Source organism: Papilio xuthus, unplaced genomic scaffold (assembly GCF_000836235.2).
Source record: "Papilio xuthus unplaced genomic scaffold, Pxut_1.1 DF828780.1, whole genome shotgun sequence".
Lineage (NCBI taxonomy): Eukaryota > Metazoa > Arthropoda > Insecta > Lepidoptera > Papilionidae > Papilio > Papilio xuthus.
In genome coordinates this window covers 1006225-1028064 of record NW_013529869.1, presented here as the reverse complement: position 1 = coordinate 1028064, position 21840 = coordinate 1006225, and the positions used below count along the sequence as shown (strand labels likewise).

Genomic DNA, 21840 nt, shown 5'->3' with positions numbered 1-21840 from the left:
TTTCCTTTATATCTGTATCTATCTGTAACTACATTCATAATTATACTTCTATTTTATTTCATTTTATTTTTATTTATTTTATTCGTAAAAAGAGTAAAATAGTGAAATTTGTGTTAGATGGATTAGCTATTTTAAAAATTCAGGCGTTTTTTATACATGTGCGTTACTAAGTGTATATTGCATCAGACATCCTTACAAGCATTTACTAAGAAAATGGAAGAAGGTAGGTAATCCACCTAGGACACTCCTCTAAGCGCTATTTGTTATTAATGCCAAGATTAGCTAATATGTACTTAATGGCCACAGTAAGAAAGTGCAAACAGCAAGATTCTCTTTGGACATATTTAAATCAAAAGTCGTTGTCATCAAGACATAAAAATACTTTGAACGTCAGTCCGGTAAGTCAAACATTGGTCAGTCATTAATTACATATCAGAGGGTAACATTTGTTTTCTTCATAAAAATATTTTTATAGCAAATGTCACATTTAACTTGTAAGTCTGCTTGCGAGCGCATATCTTGTAACCGTACATTTACTTAGCCAAGTTAACATTACCGGTGATTTTTAAAAGCAAAAATAAAATAATACAACATTTTCCTGTTACCCAGACTACGACATAATAAGGCATATCGAGTTAAACAATAACAAAAATATGATGTCAAACTTGTACGGAGGGACGGAGTCGAGTGTCAGGGGGAGTGTCGCGGCGAGCGGTCGTGTCAGGAGCTTAAACAAACACTCGCTAGGCAAAGACCTGCTTTAGTAATCTACATACTTAGCGGTGCTCGGCCGTGATTGTAGTCGGGGCCGGGAGGTCACTGGCACCAGAGTCTAGGCGACGCGCACCACCGTCCCAGCCGGTAAGCCATCGATGCATTTTTATTAATGTCCATTCGTAAATTAATTATACTTATATGAATATGTAATATGTTTGCACGTTAAGACGTCTAGACAAAACTGAATCTATTTGTATACTTTCTAATATTATAATTGCGAATGTTTAGATGGATGGATGTTTGTTAGAAGATACCTTCTTTCTATGAAATTTACATGGATAAAAAACAAAGTCTGGAAGAAAACATAGGCTACTAATAGCTATTTGTTTAAATCCGCGCGGTCGAAGTAGCTGGAAGAAGCTAGTTTAAAAAAATGGAAAAGTGTTTAACTATTTTTTTATTAGTCTTTTAAGCCCGACACTTTTGAATCGGATAAATTACTATTAGCATCGTATTGGCGTGTGCAAATAAAACAAAACGTAAACGTAATAAAATCAATATCACTGACACATTAATAATAATCCAAGTGGTATGATTAAACGTTGTTCGTGATAAGAAAAAAAAATATTCACGTTCGAAAATAGAAATGCAAGTCAATGTATCGGTCGATCTTCGATTCTTGTTCTTCGTTATATTTGAATAACGGATATTTAAATGATATTGACATTTACCATTGAAATTAGGAGATACCATCTTCATGCTTACGGATAAGCTCACAAGATTGCCGTTATAGCATAGTTATAACAAAGTGTGAGCCGACGGTATTAACGTCAAGTAAAAATAACTTGTCGAAAGTTTTCAATACAAAAATCCATACCTATTTTAATATTGTCATAATTATAGCTCTTTCTAATATTACGTTTATTCCTTTGAGAATCGATAAGATTTAAAATTTAAATTATTGCCAGTCTCTTTCGATTTAATTGTAATTTGAGCTTAAATGTATTTTCAGAAATCATTGGTATTAACTAAAGATGATCTCATTAATGAGGATATAATCATTGTTATTTACTTAACCTAACCTTATCTTATATACATATTGATGACTTTTTTGTCCAATTTAATATTATTTAAAGATTTATATAATTAAAAAGTTTAAGTATATAATATATATAGATTTATAAAATGACCAGATTATTCGAATTTTAATATTGTCATATCAGTATATTATGAATTTAATAATGTTTCAAAATTGTTAATATTGTAATGAAATTAAAAAAATCATTGTTCGTTAATTTACATACAAATAGAAAAACGGACGAACAAACAAGTTCAAGAAAATCACGTTATTTAATTTTTATCTGCAACATAACATGATAATAATCCTTGGTTCAAAGTATATCTATATTATTTCATATAAATAAAATTTAATATTTGTATGATTGTCCTTCATACCTTAACTAAACAGGACAATATTTTCATTAAACTACAGTCGGCCGTGCTACGGAAGACAGTAAGTTTGGCGCTAAAAAACAGAATAGACTATATTTCCAATGTATGTCCAACTAGCTATCGCCCGCGACTCCGTCTGCGTTTAAAAATAAACGTAATTAGTAGCCTATGAGTTCTTCCCGACTATGTTCTACATCTATGCCAAATTCAGCAACATTTATGGAGCCGTTCTAAAGATACCTCCAAACAAACACCTATCCATCCTACCATCTGAACATTCGCTTTTATAATATTAGTAACATTAAAAAGAAACGTTCGATAGATACATTTAAAACCAGGTTCATGCAATTAGAATAGAGCGACTACTTTTGAAGCTTTAATCTACAGAAATAGAAAGTAACACTATATTCAAATCCTTTTGTATCGATCCAATGTATGCCATGATATTTTTAGAGCGCTCAGTAAATTGTTTCAATATCCGGCAATTAGTAAACTCGCCGTAGACTTATATTAATTATAGATATCACATACGATATTCGGGTTAGATTTGCACGAGTTACCGACAGATTGCTAAATCAATCAATTTATAAACTTACTGACCTGTACAACTAAGCTAGGGCATACAATCTTTCGACTACGTCATCATTTATTATCAGATGAGATCATAAATAAGCACTAGTTTAATGGTTTTATTTACGTTAATCATAAAAAATAAAAATTGAATTCGTTTAATCAATTTCAGCTCTGGTCAGATTACAATTACATAAATTATGTATTTACGAATTTATAAATGAATTTTCACAATAGGTGTATGTAGACTACGTAATGAGACATAATTGATTTTTATTTCGACACAATTTAATTTAACTGTAAAAATTCTTACAATTTACCTATGAAACCTTAATTTGGTTCTAGAACTAATTGCGGTATTAATTTCGAATAACAATCTAATCAAAATTAATAAACGTAAAAACATGGTTAAGGTATTATTTTTATTAAACATCCGAAAGAAAAAACAACTATCAACGCACAGACCAAACAACAAGCAGTAGGCGAACACTAAGTAAGGTATTTTCAAATTTCATCCCCTAAATTTCTAAAGTAAGAAGTTTAATTTTATCTGCAGGAATGTTTTCATTATAGATCAAGACTAGCTGTCGCCCGCGACTCCGACCGCACGAAATTAAAACAAACCTTAATAAGAAGCTATGATCTATATCTGATCTTCATTAGGATCCGTTGAACCTTTCCGGAGATATCTTTTAACAAACACTCATCCATCCATCTAAACTTCGGCATTTATAATTTTAGTAATATTCAATTCTTGAAAACTTTGAGTCCCTTTTAAATCTTAGCATTTATAGTTATATTTAAATGTTTACGAAAGGTTATTTTCAGGCGACCTTAACTCAATTGCATACTAATTAAATAGTTACTGGGCAGCGAAACACACTTTTACGATGCTGTTACATAGTAATGCTTTTCTATTTCCACAACAGTGCGCTTATAGATGACTGGCTATAGACATAGCTGCAGATGGTGAATGGTGATAGGCCAGGAACCAGCAAAGATGGTCGATACGATTCATTCATGATTTTATCATTATCCAGGCCTTTTTACTCTAGGAAGGGGAAATTCTAGGACCGGACTTGCATATATCCTCTTTCATTCTACGCTCTTCCTCTACCTTAATAGGCATCCTCATTTAATGCAATGTGTCATAGATGATTTATAACCTAAAATAATTGGAACTTAAACGTTGTAAGCAATTAATCTATCACTTCAATTTAGAACATTGCATCCATTAGAATTTAAAAGTGTTTTCTAAGTGTGTGTGGCCTCTAGTTGTCTATGCTAGAGATCAAATGATGCGACCTCAAATAACCAATTGAAGAAGTGGCTATGAATTTAGATAAAAAAGTCATATTTTAACATTCATAATTACTTTTTTACTAGCGTACGCAGGTTAAACTAGTCATAAACAAAAAAAACAACTATCTGTACCTTAACGCTACGGGAATGAATACGTAAAATACTTGAAAAATCCTCTTCATCTGCCCAGACGGTAACTTATAGCACGTTAGAATCAAATGGACAAACATAACGTAGTACTTACATTATTCAATATGCTACGCACCATACATACTTCCATACTCTCAAAACATTGTCACCCGTCGGGCAACAAAATATACATAAATAAATTTGCCAACTTTTAACACATTTTCATTGTTCATTTATTGAAAAAGATTCTGAAAATCTTACTTTATTGTGGTAATAAATATTTTTTTTGGTACTTTCTCATTTTCAGATCGTGAAAAATGTTCGTGTATAATACAAGGCTTCTATCATTGGTGTGCTGCTTGATCGTGCACCTGAGAACAGTTCGAGCTGAATTTAGTGATCCTGTTATCATAAATGCACTGAACACAGAACCTACGACTCACCAGGTATTCACCTTTCACTCATTACTCCCTCTGTTGGTAAAAAAACAGCACTAAAATCGCAGCACTTTCTGTTTTACATTATTATGATTGCTATTTATAATATATTAGCTGTTGCACGCGACTCCATCCGCGCGAGCTTAAAAAAATCCTAAAAAAAAATAGCATTGTGTACTTTCATACTATGTTTTACATCTGTGTCAAATTTCATCAAGATCCGTTGAGCTATCTTATCGCATTTATAATATTAGTAAGATATATTTGAAATGATAAAATCTGGGCATTAGACATTTTCGACTAGGCTTAGGCGAAGGCGGTAAAATATTTAGGCGTAAGTTTTCTAAAGAGCAGATAACTAAATCTTTAATAATGATCAAATTTTCATTACTTATACGTTTTTAACCATTGAAGGTTAAATTTTTAAATCAGTTTCAACCAGTATCATATAATTTCGTACCATATGTTTGAAATCGTTTTTTAGTATCATATTATGAGCATGCTACGAGCCATGTGGTTCGATTAATTAAAATGTTTATTGTTAATTAGTTGATTATTTCTTTTTTATCTCATGCATACTTTATTAGTGGACAATATCAATAACATTTTAACTTAGATTTAATATATTTTAAATTCAAAAGAAAAAAGTTGCCAGACTTCTTTCGAATTTAATAAATAAAAAACTAATAGAAAAATAAAAGATAAACGTATAAAAGAATTATAATAAACGTAGTGTATAAAATAATATATACGCGTATTAATTGCAAAAGATTGTAATCATTTTGGTTAATAATTTTAACATATCTCTTCATAAATTCGTTAATCGTAAGTTAACATAATTCATTACATCTTTACCAAAGAATACAAAAATAACTGAATAGCAGTCTTAACCGGTTGTCAACGAAATCTAAAGAAAAAAACGATAACGATTATCAATGGGAAACTTCAAAGTAAAGGCCACACCTGTTCAAATCACGAATTCGCTTCTTCCCAAGGTTTCAATAGAAGCGTTCATACCTTCTTGTTTTGTACATTATAATTCCCATTGTTTTTAAAGCTATGTTGTTATTTAATCACTTATAATTATCTATTCATATGTTTTTGTATTCATCTAGTATATTTAAAAATTATTTCATATGTTGGATGAAAACAGACAATGTGTTTAATTTCTTTGGAAACGTTTCGACGTGTTTATGGTAATATACAACTTGTATTCAAAAATGTACCCTAGCATTTGCGACCCTAAGATAAGTTCACGTACTGTTTTTTAGCAATCAGTAAATATTTTTACGACTAGGACTACAAAGATTGTAATGTTCTATAATTATAAGAACTAAAGCTCGGGATGGTGGAATTGCTTTATCATTTTATGAATAAACTCGTAAGAGTATTGTTTGGCAGGCTGGTCGTAACATAAGCGTGGTTGGCGACGAGTTTGTATTGGACGGCAAACCGCTAAGGATCATATCCGGTTCCCTGCACTACTTCCGGCTGCCGGCCGCCTACTGGAGGGATCGATTACGTAAACTTAAAGCTGCAGGACTTAACTCTGTGTCTACGTAAGTTCACTGATAATAATTTCTTAATTAATTAATTTACTCTGTCTACGGAAGTTCTTCCTATCACTGATCACCAAAGCCAGTTTACAATACGAAGACTGTCGTATTATGTAGGATATAACACTTAAAACTGACTTTTAGTTGCACCTAGCTGTCGCCTGCAACCGTGGCCAAGAGTAAATAAAACTTAATTAGTAGGCTACGTATTCTCTAGGCTGTTTGCATCTATGCCAAATATCATCCATCCATCCAAACATTCGCGTTTATGATACAAGTTAGATTTTTTCTATGGTTCTCATTAGTTTTCGTTCACGTAAACAATAATAATGACAACAAAGAATGCATTAAATAGCTGATAATCATAATCGCTTGTAGTTAGGTCGAGGCGCTTAATCGCGTCATTTAGAACGATAATGACCTCGCGTGTCCCAATTGCAATGGCCTAGTTAAATTTTAATTATCCAGGTACGTTGAATGGAGCTACCACGAGCCGGAGGAAGGGCAGTACATATTCGAGGGGGATCGGGACGTCGCCCGCTTTGTCCAGATCGCAGCCGAGGAGGGCTTGCACGTGTTGCTGCGACCTGGTCCTTACATATGTGCTGAGAGAGATTTGGTTCGAACTTTTATTAAGATTATACTTTCCGTCGCCCGCGGCTCTGTCTCCGCGGAATAAAACAAAAAAAACTAATGTATAACCTATTTACTCCTCCAGACTATGTCCTACATGTATGCCAAATTTCTGCAACGTCCGTGCAGCCGTTCTAGAGATACCTTCTAACAAACATCCATCCAAACTTTAGCATTTATAATTAAGATATGTATGCTGTTTTCTCTTCTCAAAAAATCAAAACCATATGCCTACTATACAATGTCTTTTTGTATACTAATTTAATTTAAATTACCATTTCACAGATTATAAATCAATTTTTATTAACAACTGAAGCATAAAATTGTTCAAATTTCTACACACATGTTACATAAAGTAAAATTTTGTTTTCATTTTTTTTTTCAGGGTGGATTGCCGTACTGGCTGCTAGGCAAATATCCCAACATAAGGCTGCGTACTGTTGATAAAGGTATTCAAACACTGCAACGATATTAACATGCAATTAAAATAATTTGAATAGTTTAATAAAAGATTATCATTGATTCAGATTTTATTCGTGAAACTGAAGAATGGATGGCAAAACTGTTTACGTATTTGAAACCATTATTGCTTGGAAATGGCGGACCAATTATATTAGTTCAGGTATATTTTTATTTTATGTAGTACACGAAATATGTAATACCAAAACTAAGAACATACTTCCAAGTTCTTTTACTCATCATCAATCTGCCCTTATCTTTACGGAGGGTCGGCACAGTATGTACTACTCCTCCACACTCTCTTAGCCTCATCTCCATCAGCCATCATATCTGAATCTCCTCCCTTCCTACGCCTATCCTCTTACAAAGAATTTATCCATACTTCCTTTGGTTGTTCTCTATATTTGTGTTTATATCATTCCTTTCACTCCCAAGTTCTTTTACTGTTAGAATGATTTTTGCTCATAATCCTTTCATGTTTTTCATAAAGTACCGTAATAAATTTGTAAAGTACCGTAAATGTAATCTTAAGTGGCTTACATATCTAATACGCTTGATGTTTAACCCATAAAAAGGTCTAGTCTTTTACCTCAATACTTATAATTTCAGGTAGAAAATGAATACGGCAGTTATGGACGAGACAAGAAATATATGGGAGCAGTTCGTGATATATTGTTATCGCACGTGGACGACAAAGCCCTGTTGTACACGACTGACGGTACAGATCCATCTATGTTCCTCAGTGGATCAATTGATGGCGCTGTGCCTACTATTGATTTTGGTGTAAGTTCATAATTTTAAGTAATTATAAAGAAATCTGAGGTAGCAATTATTTTTTATATAATTGTTCGTCAAATTAGGAACGGAGCAGCGAGAGAATAAAACGAAAGAAAATCTGATTTTACTAAACCTTGACTTGGTTTGTCGCAATTTAAAATATTTCACATATTAATTCCAGAGTTACTCCGACGTTGGGAGAGTTAAGCGAACATTCCGTCGTTATTTCCCGCACGGGCCGCTGATGAATTCTGAATACTATTCCGGCTGGCTCACACACTGGAATGAATCGCTGCAGCAGATATCTGGACGACATCTAGTGGAAACACTTCGCGTCTTGTTGGACAACCAATTCAATGTTAACTTCTACATGTTCTTTGGTGGTTCTAACTTTGAATTTACTTCTGGTTCGTGAACATTTCAATTACCCTCTTTGCAGCTTGTTAAAAATTAAACTAATGACATTTACTTTTACATTGTTGAATAATGTGTATAATAATTTCAGGTGCAAATTACGATAGGTCTTATTTACCTGATATAACGTCGTACGACTATGACGCACCACTAACCGAAGCAGGAGATCCGACAGAGAAATATTATCTCATAAGAGATACTTTAGCAACGGTATGTATAAAGAACACTTATAAAAGTATTACCTATCGCCCGCGACTCCGTCCGCGCGGAAATAAAAAAAAACTTAGTAGCCTGTGTGACATTGATGCAAAACATATAATAGTAAGTAAGAACTTGTTACTATGTTCTACATCTATGCCAAATTTCATCTAGATCCATACAGCGGTTCTCGAGATACCTTCTAACAAACATTCATCCATCCATCCAAACATTCGCATTTATAATATTAGTAAGAAAACGTTTTTTTTAGATTTTTGGAAGCTAAAACATCCGTAAAATTCTCTAAATTAAATTAAACAGAATATTGTTCTAAGATAAACCTTGCATCTTAAAAGAAAAAAAATTATAATCTATTATCGAATTTTCCAGTACTATTCAGAAGTGAAGAGCATTCCACTGCCTGTGGTATCTAAAAAAGCGGCATACGGTGAAGTAATTTTACAACCAAAAGGCAGCATTTTAAGTACAAACGGACGCAGTCATTTAGGGAAGAAATACAATGAAGTAAGGGGTTCTAAGTTACCGACGTTCGAAACTTTGAGACAAAGAGCTGGGTTGTTACTTTATGAAACAATAGTTAATGATACAAGCGGAGAATTAATTATTACGAAGCCACGTGACACTGTATATGTCTACGTCGATAAAGTAAGTTAAATTTAAGTTTTTTAAATTAAGTTTTTAAGTAAGATGGCTTTAGTCCGTAAATAGTAGTTTATATATTGGTTTATATAGGGTTATAAACAAACTCCAGCTTGATACCCTCACACGTTCCTGAGAAAAAGGGTATTGACAGACAGACGTACGGATAACAAAGTGATATAAGGTTTCCGTTTTTTCCTTTCGAGGTACGGAACCCTAAAATTAGTAAGAAGTAATCTTTAACATTGTATAGCAAAGTAACCTTTTTTTAATTAGCACTGAAACTCAAACAGCTACATTTTTAGGTATAAATATTTTTAAAGACTAGAATTAAAAGACTACTAATAATACTAGGTCTTACTAACTCAGACCATTATTAAGTTCTCTGTATCTCAATATTATATTTCAGGAATTACAAGGAGTTCTTTATAGAAATTGCAAGCAAACCTCCGTTAACTTGACAACTAAACCAGGATCGACTCTATCATTACTGGTGGAAAATCAAGGGCGTATCAATTACGGTAATCGTCTTCATGACTACAAAGTGAGTATAAATCGTCAAATGATACAATCATGCAACATTTTAATGTCATAATCACATTTGAAATGTTACTTTTAGTATATGGTAACTTTCAGTTTCCTTCTGAAGAACTTAATTATTTAAAAACACATAAATTGCGAACAAATAATGTCAATTAAAAGCAAACGTAATACATATTATGAAAAGACAAAATTAATAATGAATATTATACGTTTTTAATTTTAAATGGTAAAAAAAGTAATACAATATTTTATGTTTAGTATAAAAAAACAAGAAGTCAACATTGCCTTTCTTTTGTTTCAGGGTATTCTTAGTCCAGTCCAATACAATGGCAAAGTCCTCGACGGTAAATGGTCCGTGACAGGATATCCTTTAAATTTTGTAGGATTACATAGTTTTAAAACAGATGAAATAGATCCTAAGGAAGGTCCTGTTGTTTTTGAAACTTTCTTCCATATCCCGAGTCATATGAAGATTTTGGACACTTACCTCGATACTACTGGTTGGGGAAAGGTATGCTATAAATTGTTATATTTAATTTACTAATCAACTGAAAATGTCGAAATGAAAGTGTCTTCGAAATTCTAGGCAATGTAATAATGTAACACTAACAATTAGCAAAATTATTGAACAGTTGCGTTCTCCCAACGTAATCTTACTTCTTACTAATATTATAAATGTAAATGTGATGGATGGATGGATGGATCTTTGTTTGAAGGTATCTACAGAGCGGAAAAGATTTTGATGAAATTTGGCTCACTTATAAAACATAGTATGGAAGAACACAAAGGCTTACTTACTCCGCAGGCACATCGACCCAAAGCGGATCTTGGCCTCCGACACAAGAGATCGCCAAAGGCGCCTGTCTTGCGCCTTCTCCTGCCAGCGAACACATAGGCTACTTAATATTTCTTTTATTTAGCGTGGACGGTGTCGCGGGCTATATCTAGTAACATTATAATGAGGGGAATTGAATAAAAATTGATTTCAGGGTTACGTGTGGATAAATGGTAACAATCTGGGCCGCTATTGGCCCGGCGTGGGACCTCAGGTGACCCTTTACGTGCCGGGCGTGTGGCTCCGAACTGGAGACAACACCATCTCAGTGCTAGAATTAGAAGACGTGCCAAAGCAAACAACAATGCAATTTATCGACTCTGCCATATTAAATAGAAGGGGATTTATGTGCAAATTACCATAGCTTAATTTTATTTATAAACAAAATTTCAAATGAATTGTTAATAAAATGAATATTGATTGACATTGGTTATTTAATTAAACAACATAAATCAAAATGGTATTATAAAAAACCTATGATATAATAAAAACGCTTATCCGCCTTCAGTCCTTTTGAGTCCTGATTTAGTTCAATAAAGATGGCGACAGCTTGCAAGACTAAAATCTGAAACCACTATCAGTAATGATAATATAAGTCACAGTTAAAGACATTCTAGTTAATCTAATCTATATATATAAAAATCAATTGCTGTTCGTTAGTTTCTCTGAAAGTCTAGAACAGCTGAACGGATTTATCTTATATTGGTCTTGAAATGTTCATGGAGGTCTAGAGAAGGTTTAAAAGGTGCGAAAAAATTCGAATAATTGGCAGGAAAATCCTAAAAATAACCCTTTTTTCCTATATAAAAGGCAAAATGGATCTCGCTGAAACTTGTTCTAGATGTAGAACATAGTCTGAAAGAACACATAGCCTAATAATTCTGTTTTTTTTTAAATTACGCGCGGACGGAGTCGCGGGCGGCAGCAAGTTTAATATAATTAACGAAGGTAAGTTCCAGTGATTCCAGTATTAGACTTCTTCCTCTTTCATATACATTGAGTACTAAATAGACGTGTAATTGAATACATAACTCGTAATATCAATAAGATTTTAATGTATGTAGTCCTAGTAATGCCAAATTTTTCGTAGCGATTCAATGACCTTATTTACAGACAATTCATACGCGAGACATAACCTGAATAGTGTCATGATAAATCATTTCTCAATTAATTTGATATGTGAGATATCAGTCGATTAACTACCGCATGATGGACGAAGCAAGTATTGGATGATTCGTACAGACAAGAACAATGGACGTTTGTCAAGGAAGTTAAACATTAATTTCATTTTATGCAGTAGACTAAACAGTAAACTAAACGAAACTTAAGCCTTAATGTCCTAAATGTCATTCATGTGCAGCTAACTTCTAGTTAATAAGTACGAAGAATATAGAACGAACTGAAAGCATGGCATCTCTGCATACGTTGGTCGAGTGGGACAACCTATAACTATTGTTATGTGTAAGAAAGAGAAGTGGGCAACTTGGAACCGATGACGCTAGATAACATAGCGGTAGCGGGGCATTGTTGGTGGCGTTTCATTTATCCAGTCGTTGCGGGGACCGCGAATAAGCTGGTCGTATTCGCGGAACTCGGAAACTACCACGTGGTCGGCAAATAGAACCTCAAAACTTAAGTAAGTAATGCTACGATCTCCCAAAAGTTTTTCAGACAAACATAGATATCATAAAAATAGATTTGATTTTAAGAAATGTTTATAAAACAAACATTTTATAGTTTCATGTTATTGTATAACTATTTACTCGTACTTTAGTTATTTTACCTACGTATTAAAATCTAGCTATTAGGAACCCTAAAACCTATATTTCAACCTGTAAAAAAAATTTATAAATGGCAAAACTTGAAGTTATATTTACAAAGAATTTTCTTGTTTTAAATTACTTTGTTACTTATTAACAAGTTTATTTTTTATGATGGTAGTTTAACTGTGTCATATTTATACAACAAATTTTGAAGAAAAATGATTCAAATATTTTTCCGGTCAATACGTTGTGACCATTCAAACTTTGTACCCTTAGACCTTGAAAGTGCATCAATTTATCTCACAACAGCAGATCGGTAGTTCCAAATTTGAATATCGTTCTTTATACTACATACGTAAAAATACCACAATTGTATTATGTATATTTTGTTGTACGATCTAAGTGTGTAAAAAATCATGTGTAAATAAATTATTTGGAAATAATATCGGAAATATTTCTTGACTATGATAGCACAGTTCAATATTTCCGCATATTATTTATTATCTATGTTTGTTATATATTATTGTGGTTAGGCTTTTGCTGTTAGTTTTTTATATCGGTACCGGATTGATATACGAGTTGCCTCCAGTTTGACATCAAAAAGACTATAGGTTAATAACCTGTCACCAGGATCGAATAAACCCAAGTGAAAAGTGAATTTTGATAGATAAATAACTATTATCCTACAAAATGAACAATAACAAAATATTTAATAAATAAGCAGCAGAATTAGGAATCAATTATTATTTTTTTGGAATATTGAGAGAGTGATAGTGAGTATTTTTGATTGGTAACGTAGATATTTTATGCATATAAGTATGTTATAATAATAAAGATTTATTTCTTGTTTTACATTTCTAAATTACTTCTACAATTTCCTTCCAGTATAATGACTAACAAGGAATTGACATCAGAGTTGGGTCCGCCGTGTAGCCTCATCTTAGCCGATGGCTCCGTGCATACGGGTAGGAGCTTCGGGGCTCAAGTCCCCATGGAGGGGGAAGTCGGTAAGTATTTGACTTGCCAAGAACATTAGTACTTTCGCCAGTCTTGAATAAGTGTAGGCCCAATCTTACTAATATTATAAATGCGAATGTTTAGATGGGATAGATGGATGTTTGTTTGATGGTAAATCCGGAACGGCTTCATGGATTTTGCTGAAATTTCGCATAGATGTAGAACATAGTCAGAAAGAACTCATAGGCTACATATTAAGATTGTTTTTAATCTCGCGCGGACGGAGTCGCGGGCGACAGCTAGTACTCCACATAGCGTGTCGCACTGTCGTTGGAGTTCAAGCGTTACTTCATTCATCACAAAAGAAAAATTAGGAAGACTTCGATAAACTGTTTTTTGGTAATGACACTGGTAGGTTGTCCAAACATTATAAGTAAAACAATTAAATGTAAGCATGTTGTCTACATTGCAATAGTGTTTGCGGTTTTTTACGAGCTAAAAAATCAACATTGATTCTCTCTTCCAGTATTTCAGACGGGTATGGTAGGCTATCCCGAATCGCTGACAGATCCCTCATACCACGCACAACTGTTGGTGCTAACCTATCCACTGGTCGGCAATTACGGAGTGCCCAATGAGGAAGAACGCGATGAGCATGGTATACCAAGGTAGTTATTAATTAACTTCTTCATCTTTGGAATAGTTAACAAACAATTAACTTAAAATCATATTAGTACTTATTGTTGTAATTAATATTGTAGATGGTTTGAGTCGGAGCGTATTTGGGCCGCCGGTCTAATCGTAGGCGAAGTGAGTAGTCACGCATGTCACTGGCGAGCCCAACGCTCGCTGGGGGCATGGCTGCGCGCGCGCGGCATACCCGGCCTGTGTGGCGTTGACACACGCGCCCTCACACATCGCCTACGAGAGGGAATTATGCTAGGCCGCATTGTACAAGGCACGCCACCCTCAGCGCCCATGCCTCCTATATCAGACCCCAACTTAAGAAATCTTGTAGCCGAAGTTTCTACGAAGGTAATTTACCAATGATTAAATCATACAATTTTTGTTCTTCTTATATTGAAATATTCCTATTTAATCTTTCAGGAGCCTAAAATTTTTAACCCCAATGGAGAAGTGACAATAATGGCGGTCGATTGCGGCCTAAAATACAATCAAATACGGTGCTTAATAAAAAGAAACGCTAAAGTTATTTTAGTACCTTGGGATTATGATTTAGTATCGCAAGATTTCGATGGATTGTTTATAAGCAACGGTCCTGGCGATCCAGTGATGTGTAAAAAAGTCGTTGATAATTTAAAGAAAGTTATTGAAAATAAGAACAATGTAAAACCGGTATTTGGAATATGCCTAGGTCATCAGTTATTGGCGACTGCAGCTGGCTGTAAAACATATAAAACAAGGTAAGGAGTATTAACATACTTTAAACTTATTTTTTTTTTTTTTAGTTATTATTGAATACCATTTATAGGAGATTAGACGATAATACTCCTAAGTGACATTCATTTATTTAATAAATCTTAAATTTATGATTTTAAATAAAATATTAAAAACGAAAAATTTACTAAAATATATTATTAAAAGGAGTCCCTTTAGGCAAGGTTCCAAAGATACTGGCAGTGTTCCCCATTTGGATAGCTAAACTAATTCTTCGTCCGGAGTAGCTGCCAGCTCTTCGGTCCCCTGTGATGTCGATTAACTTTTTTGATATGTCCTTAAAAAGCCTTAAAGTCCTAGGACCCCACGGACCAAGGGTCTCGACGCCGAATGGGACAAAATCATATTCGGAGCCTAGACCCCTGTATTTGCTTGCTTATTAATTTAATTTGACTTTTAAAGTATGTACGTTAACGACTAGTTTAATTCCTTTTCAGATACGGCAATCGTGGTCACAACTTGCCTTGTACCCACAGTACTACGAAAAGGTGTTTCATGACTTCACAAAATCATGGGTTTGCAGTAGACGCTAAAACACTGCCCGTTGATTGGAAAATATTATTCACCAATGAAAATGATAAAACTAATGAGGGGATAATTCACAAGTCTTTACCATTCTTTAGTGTTCAGTTCCACCCCGAGCATACAGCTGGGCCTACAGATCTAGAGTGTCTTTTTGATATTTTTATAAAAGGAGTAAATTCTTATAAAAACAAAACTGTTTGTTGCATAGATGACATGATAACAGAGCAATTAACATACATTCCAACACTTCCCGAAAAACCAAAAAAGGTATTAATATTGGGTTCAGGGGGTTTATCTATTGGACAAGCCGGTGAATTTGATTATTCAGGATCCCAGGGAGTTAAAGCTATGCAGGAAGAAAAAATTCAAACCGTTTTAATAAATCCAAACATAGCAACAGTACAAACATCAAAAGGCTTAGCTGACAAAGTTTACTTTTTACCTATAACGCCAGAATATGTAGAGCAAGTGATAAAAGCCGAACGACCAACCGGTGTTCTCTTGACCTTTGGTGGCCAAACTGCTTTAAATTGCGGCGTTGAACTTCAAAAATCAAAGGTCTTCGAAAAATACAACGTAAAAGTTCTGGGGACACCGATTCAATCTATTGTGGATACCGAAGATAGAAAAATCTTTGCTGAGAAAATTAACTTGATTGGAGAAAAAGTAGCGCCAAGTGCAGCGGTGTCCTCAGTAGACGAAGCAATTGCTGCAGCATTGCAGATCGGGTATCCAGTGATGGCTCGCTCTGCGTTCTCCCTCGGTGGGCTCGGTTCAGGATTTGCAAATAACGAAGAAGAACTCAGAACATTAGCCCATCACGCTCTTTCACATTCGGAGCAATTGATCATTGATAAATCATTAAAAGGATGGAAGGAAGTTGAGTATGAAGTAGTTAGAGATGCATACGATAATTGTATCACTGTCTGTAATATGGAAAATGTAGATCCTCTGGGAATACACACGGGCGAATCCATTGTCGTGGCACCTAGCCAAACGTTATCTAATAGAGAATACTACATGTTACGTAATACGGCATTAAAAGTTATAAGACATTTCGGTATTGTTGGAGAATGTAACATACAATACGCCCTAAATCCTAATTCAGAAGAATTTTACATTATAGAAGTAAATGCTAGATTGTCAAGAAGTTCAGCGCTGGCAAGTAAGGCGACAGGATACCCACTCGCATATGTTGCAGCCAAACTAGCACTGGGAATCTCTTTACCTGAAATCAAAAATTCTGTAACAGGTGTTACTACAGCTTGTTTCGAACCAAGTTTAGATTATTGTGTTGTTAAAATACCCAGATGGGACCTGGCTAAATTCAACAGAGTGAGCACCAAAATTGGAAGTTCCATGAAAAGTGTAGGAGAGGTGATGTCAATTGGAAGGAATTTCGAAGAAGCTTTCCAGAAAGCTTTGCGTATGGTGGATGAAAATGTTAATGGTTTTGATCCAAATATAAAAAAAGTGAACGAAGATGAATTGAGAGAACCCACTGATAAACGGATGTTTGTATTAGCAGCTGCACTTAAACAAGGGTACACATTAGATAAACTTTATGAGCTTACAAAAATTGACCGTTGGTTTTTAGAAAAATTTAAAAATATTATCGATTACTACAAAAGTCTCGAAACGACTCCTCCCAATATCATAAGTTCCCTCGATTTAAAAACGGCGAAACAAATTGGATTTTCGGATAAACAAATCGCAGCCGCTGTTAAAAGTACTGAACTGGCAATTAGAAAACTTCGAGAGGAATATAATATAACTCCTTTCGTCAAACGAATCGATACAGTTGCAGCAGAATGGCCGGCATCCACAAACTATCTTTATCTTACATACAATGGAATGACACATGATTTGGATTTCCCTGGTGAGCATGTCATGGTTCTGGGATCCGGCGTTTACAGAATCGGAAGTTCAGTTGAATTCGACTGGTGTGCTGTTGGTTGTCTTAGAGAATTAAAAAATCAAGATAAGAAAACTATAATGATAAATTATAACCCAGAAACTGTTAGTACTGATTATGACATGAGCGATAGGTTATACTTTGAAGAAATATCTTTCGAAGTTGTCATGGATATTTATAAACTTGAAAAACCCGATGGGGTTATACTTTGTATGGGTGGACAATTGCCAAATAATATTGCAATGGATTTACACAGACAACAAGCTGTTATTTTGGGCACCTCACCCGATATGATTGATAATGCAGAAAATAGATTTAAATTTTCACGTATGTTGGATCGGAAAGGAATACTTCAACCGCGTTGGAAAGAACTTACTGACCTCGAGTCGGCGAAAGCGTTTTGTGAGGAAGTGGGTTTTCCGTGCTTAGTACGTCCTTCATACGTACTCAGCGGTGCTGCTATGAACGTAGCTCATTCTAACCAAGATTTAGAAGTATATTTAAAATCGGCTAGTAAAGTAAGTAAGGATTATCCCGTTGTTATTTCCAAATTTATTATGGATGCTAAAGAAATTGACGTTGATGTGGTAGCGGCTGATGGGACTATTCTTTGCATGGCTGTCTCTGAACACGTTGAAAATGCTGGCGTTCATTCCGGCGACGCGACACTAGTAACGCCACCACAAGATATAAACAATGAAACGTTAGATAAAATTAAAGAAATTGCAAGAATAATAGCGGAAACTTTAGACGTTACGGGGCCGTTTAACATGCAGCTTATTGCTAAAGACAATGAATTAAAAGTTATTGAATGTAATGTCAGAGTATCCAGATCCTTCCCGTTCGTTTCAAAAACCCTCGATCACGACTTTGTTGCGATGGCAACTAAAGTAATCCTGGGTATCCCGGTAGAGCCCGTAAATGTTATGGCCGGGTGCGGAAAGGTTGGTGTTAAGGTTCCACAGTTTTCTTTCTCGAGATTATCTGGAGCAGACGTAACTCTGGGTGTGGAAATGGCGTCAACAGGTGAAGTCGCATGTTTTGGTGAGAATCGATATGAAGCTTACTTGAAATCACTCATGAGCACAGGTTTCAGAATACCTAAAAAGGCGATATTGCTTTCTGTCGGGACATTTAAGGTGAGAAAAATGTTTTAAAAAGACATCATACATTTATACACAGTTTCTTGATGAACTAGCGCAAAGTTATTTCTGTCGTATTTTAATAATCATGATTTTATTTAATTTTAGCATAAAATGGAATTATTACCAAGCGTTCAAATTTTACACAAGATGGGTTATAAATTATACGCAAGCATGGGAACTGGAGACTTTTATGCAGAGCACGGTGTCGAGGTAAATAATAATTCAATATAACAACAAAACTGCGGTGTTTAATTATTACTTTGCCTCTATGACAATTAGACATTATGATGGTCGTTTTAGGTTGAGAGTGTTCAATGGACCTTTGATCACATTGGTGATCCAGAGGACGACAGGTCTGACGGTGAGCTGATGCACCTCGCTGACTTCATGGCCCGACGCCAGTTGGATCTTGTCATCAATCTACCGATGCGAGGAGGTGCGCGGCGCGTCTCATCGTTCACTACGCACGGGTACCGCACTCGTCGGCTTGCTGTCGATTACGCAGTTCCCTTGGTCACTGATGTTAAATGCGCTAAACTTCTAGTTCAGGTATTTCCTTTTGGTCTGATTTGTAAAACATCACAGTTTTCCATAAATTAACCATAAAATTACATTATTTCAGGCTATGTTGCAATGCGGTGGGGCGCCATTAATGAAAACACATACAGATTGTATGACATCACGTAATATCATTAAATTGCCTGGGTTTATTGACGTTCACGTCCATGTTCGCGAACCTGGAGCTACTTATAAAGAAGATTTCGCATCATGTACAGCCGCCGCCCTTGCGGGAGGCGTCACCATGATATGTGCAATGCCCAACACGAATCCACCTGTGGTCGATCGCCAAGCATTCGACTATGTGTCCGCTCTGGCAAGAGTGAGCGCCCGTTGTGACTATGCTCTGTTCGTAGGTGCATCTTCTACCAACTACGATACCGCCTGCGAGTTAGCCCCACAAGCCTCAACTTTAAAAATGTACCTAAATCAAACATTTACTACCCTGCAACTCGACGATATGACTATTTGGCAAAGGCATTTACAAAATTGGCCAAAGAAAATACCAATTTGCGTCCACGCTGAACGCGAAAAAACAGGTGCAGTTATATTAATGGCTTCATTGCTAGATCGACCCGTTCATATTTGCCACGTCGCCCGAAAAGAAGAAATTTCTATCATCAGGGCAGCGAAGAAAGGAGGTCTAAAAGTGACGTGTGAAGTATGCCCACATCATCTATTTTTAAGCACAGATAACGTAGATGACATCGGTTCAGGCCGCGCCGAGGTCCGACCGGTTCTGTGCAGTCCTGAAGACCAAGCTGAACTTTGGAAAAATATGGACATTATTGACGTGTTTGCAACCGATCACGCACCACATACTGTCGAAGAGAAAAACTCAGAGAAACCTCCTCCGGGATTTCCAGGCCTCGAAACAATTTTACCGTTGTTACTTAATGCTGTGCACGAAGGTCGTCTAACGATCGAAGATATTATTAATAAATTTCACAGAAATCCTCGTAAAATCTTCAACTTGCCCGAGCAACCGAACACGTATGTAGAAGTGGACATGGACTACGAATGGACCATTCCGAATGCAATGGAATTTTCGAAATCCAAGTGGACTCCATTCGCAGGAATGAAGGTGTGCGGGGCAATTCATCGTGTAACATTACGCGGGGAAATAGCTTATGTTGAAGGTCAAATCCTTGTGCCACCAGGATTCGGACAGAATGTGCGCGATTGGCCATCGCCCAAAAAACAAACTTTCGCTACATATGCTATCGAAAAAGCGGAGAAAGAATTGAGTCGACCGAACTCTGCCCTCGATCATCAAACATCTACAGAGTTGAGTCGATTAAGCGATTTTGATCTGGATCAAGTAGAGCCAAGCAAACCCGACGGTTCGGGTAAATTAAACGTCCATTTTAACGATGCAACCGGACTCAGGAGTATGTCACCACTTCCTCCTCAAACAACAATGCGCCAAAGATGTGACAGTTCCTCGTATGGTAACACTCCTCAGACCTTATCACATCGTCAGAAAAGCGATCTGTTCGGTAAGAGTATATTAACCGTCGATTCGTTTACTAAAGAAACGCTGAACGACATTTTCAATCTTGCTCAATTTATGAAAACCAGCGTGAGTAAAGGTCGGTACTTGGATGACATATTAAGAGGAAAGGTTATGTCTTCAATATTCTATGAAGTCAGCACACGAACTAGTTGCAGTTTCGCAGCCGCGATGCAGAGACTCGGCGGCTCTGTCATACATACAGACGCCACAAGTTCTTCAGCAAAGAAAGGTGAAACTTTGGAAGATAGCGTTGCAGTAATGGCTAGTTATTCGGATATTGTTGTATTAAGACATCCAGAACCGGGAGCTGTAGCGGTAAGTTTTAAATGTAACCAATATTTGATAAATTATTTGATGTATTAACTTAATTCACTATAACTCTTCTGTTGTTTTTGTAACAGCGCGCCTCGCGACACTGCCGCAAACCAATTATCAATGCAGGAGATGGAGTCGGCGAACATCCAACTCAAGCACTGCTAGATGTTTTCACGATAAGAGAAGAGATTGGTACAGTTAACGGCCTCACTATAACAATGGTTGGAGATCTTAAGAATGGACGCACAGTTCACTCTCTGGCAAGATTACTTACTTTGTATCAAGTTCAACTGCAGTATGTTAGTCCGCCCGGACTCGGCATGCCGAAACATATAATGGATTATGTGGCATATAAGGGCATTCCACAAAAAGTGTACGAAAGATTAGAGGACGTGTTAGCTGACACTCACGTTCTTTACATGACCAGAATTCAGCGTGAAAGATTCGACAGTCAAGAGGAATATGAAAAGGTAAAAATAACACTTTGTTTCCTTGAAATTAATTTAATCAATATTCAGATATGTTCAATAAATTTTTATTTGTGTACTACAAGAAAGTAATTTAATCTATCTATAGACTTTTAAATTATTAACATTTTGTTAACAGATGCGTGGATTGTTAGTTGTGACTCCTCAACTCATGACACGGGCCCGAAGACGAATGATTGTGATGCATCCTTTGCCAAGAGTCGACGAAATATCCCCGGAATTCGATTCCGATCCTCGCGCCGCGTACTTCCGTCAAGCTGAGTATGGCATGTATGTGCGAATGGCTCTGTTGTCAATGGTAGGTGGGGTCAACCCACTTATTTAGCATTCCATAAACAAACCGAGTAAATAACTAACCAGAGTATGTATTACTACAGTGCTTATGTACAAATTTTATTACAAACAATATTTTAAATATTTCGATTTAAGAAAATCTTTAAACGAAATTGTAAATGAGAATATAACGAAAGAAATAAATTTTTGCCACATGTTTCCCGTGATTTTATTTTAATGAATTA

The 21840-nt window shown here is 35.6% G+C and overlaps 1 protein-coding gene across 1 annotated transcript; it reads left to right on the top strand.

Annotated features, from left to right (window-relative positions):
* The first annotated feature begins 641 nt into the window (after positions 1-641).
* On the top strand, positions 642-21812 carry rudimentary (carbamoyl-phosphate synthetase 2, aspartate transcarbamylase, and dihydroorotase rudimentary). Its single transcript, XM_013326556.1, is given in 23 exon segments — positions 642-861; positions 4478-4616; positions 6009-6166; positions 6632-6782; positions 7182-7245; positions 7324-7418; positions 7865-8038; positions 8214-8439; positions 8538-8656; positions 9035-9310; positions 9714-9848; positions 10149-10358; positions 10837-10968; positions 13347-13452; positions 13929-14070; positions 14164-14437; positions 14510-14826; positions 15298-18439; positions 18551-18655; positions 18746-19033; positions 19035-20834; positions 20921-21304; positions 21441-21812. Coding segments are annotated over 22 exon segments (8634 nt in total). The 5' UTR covers positions 642-861; positions 4478-4487; the 3' UTR covers positions 21648-21812.
* The last annotated feature ends 28 nt before the right edge of the window (positions 21813-21840 follow it).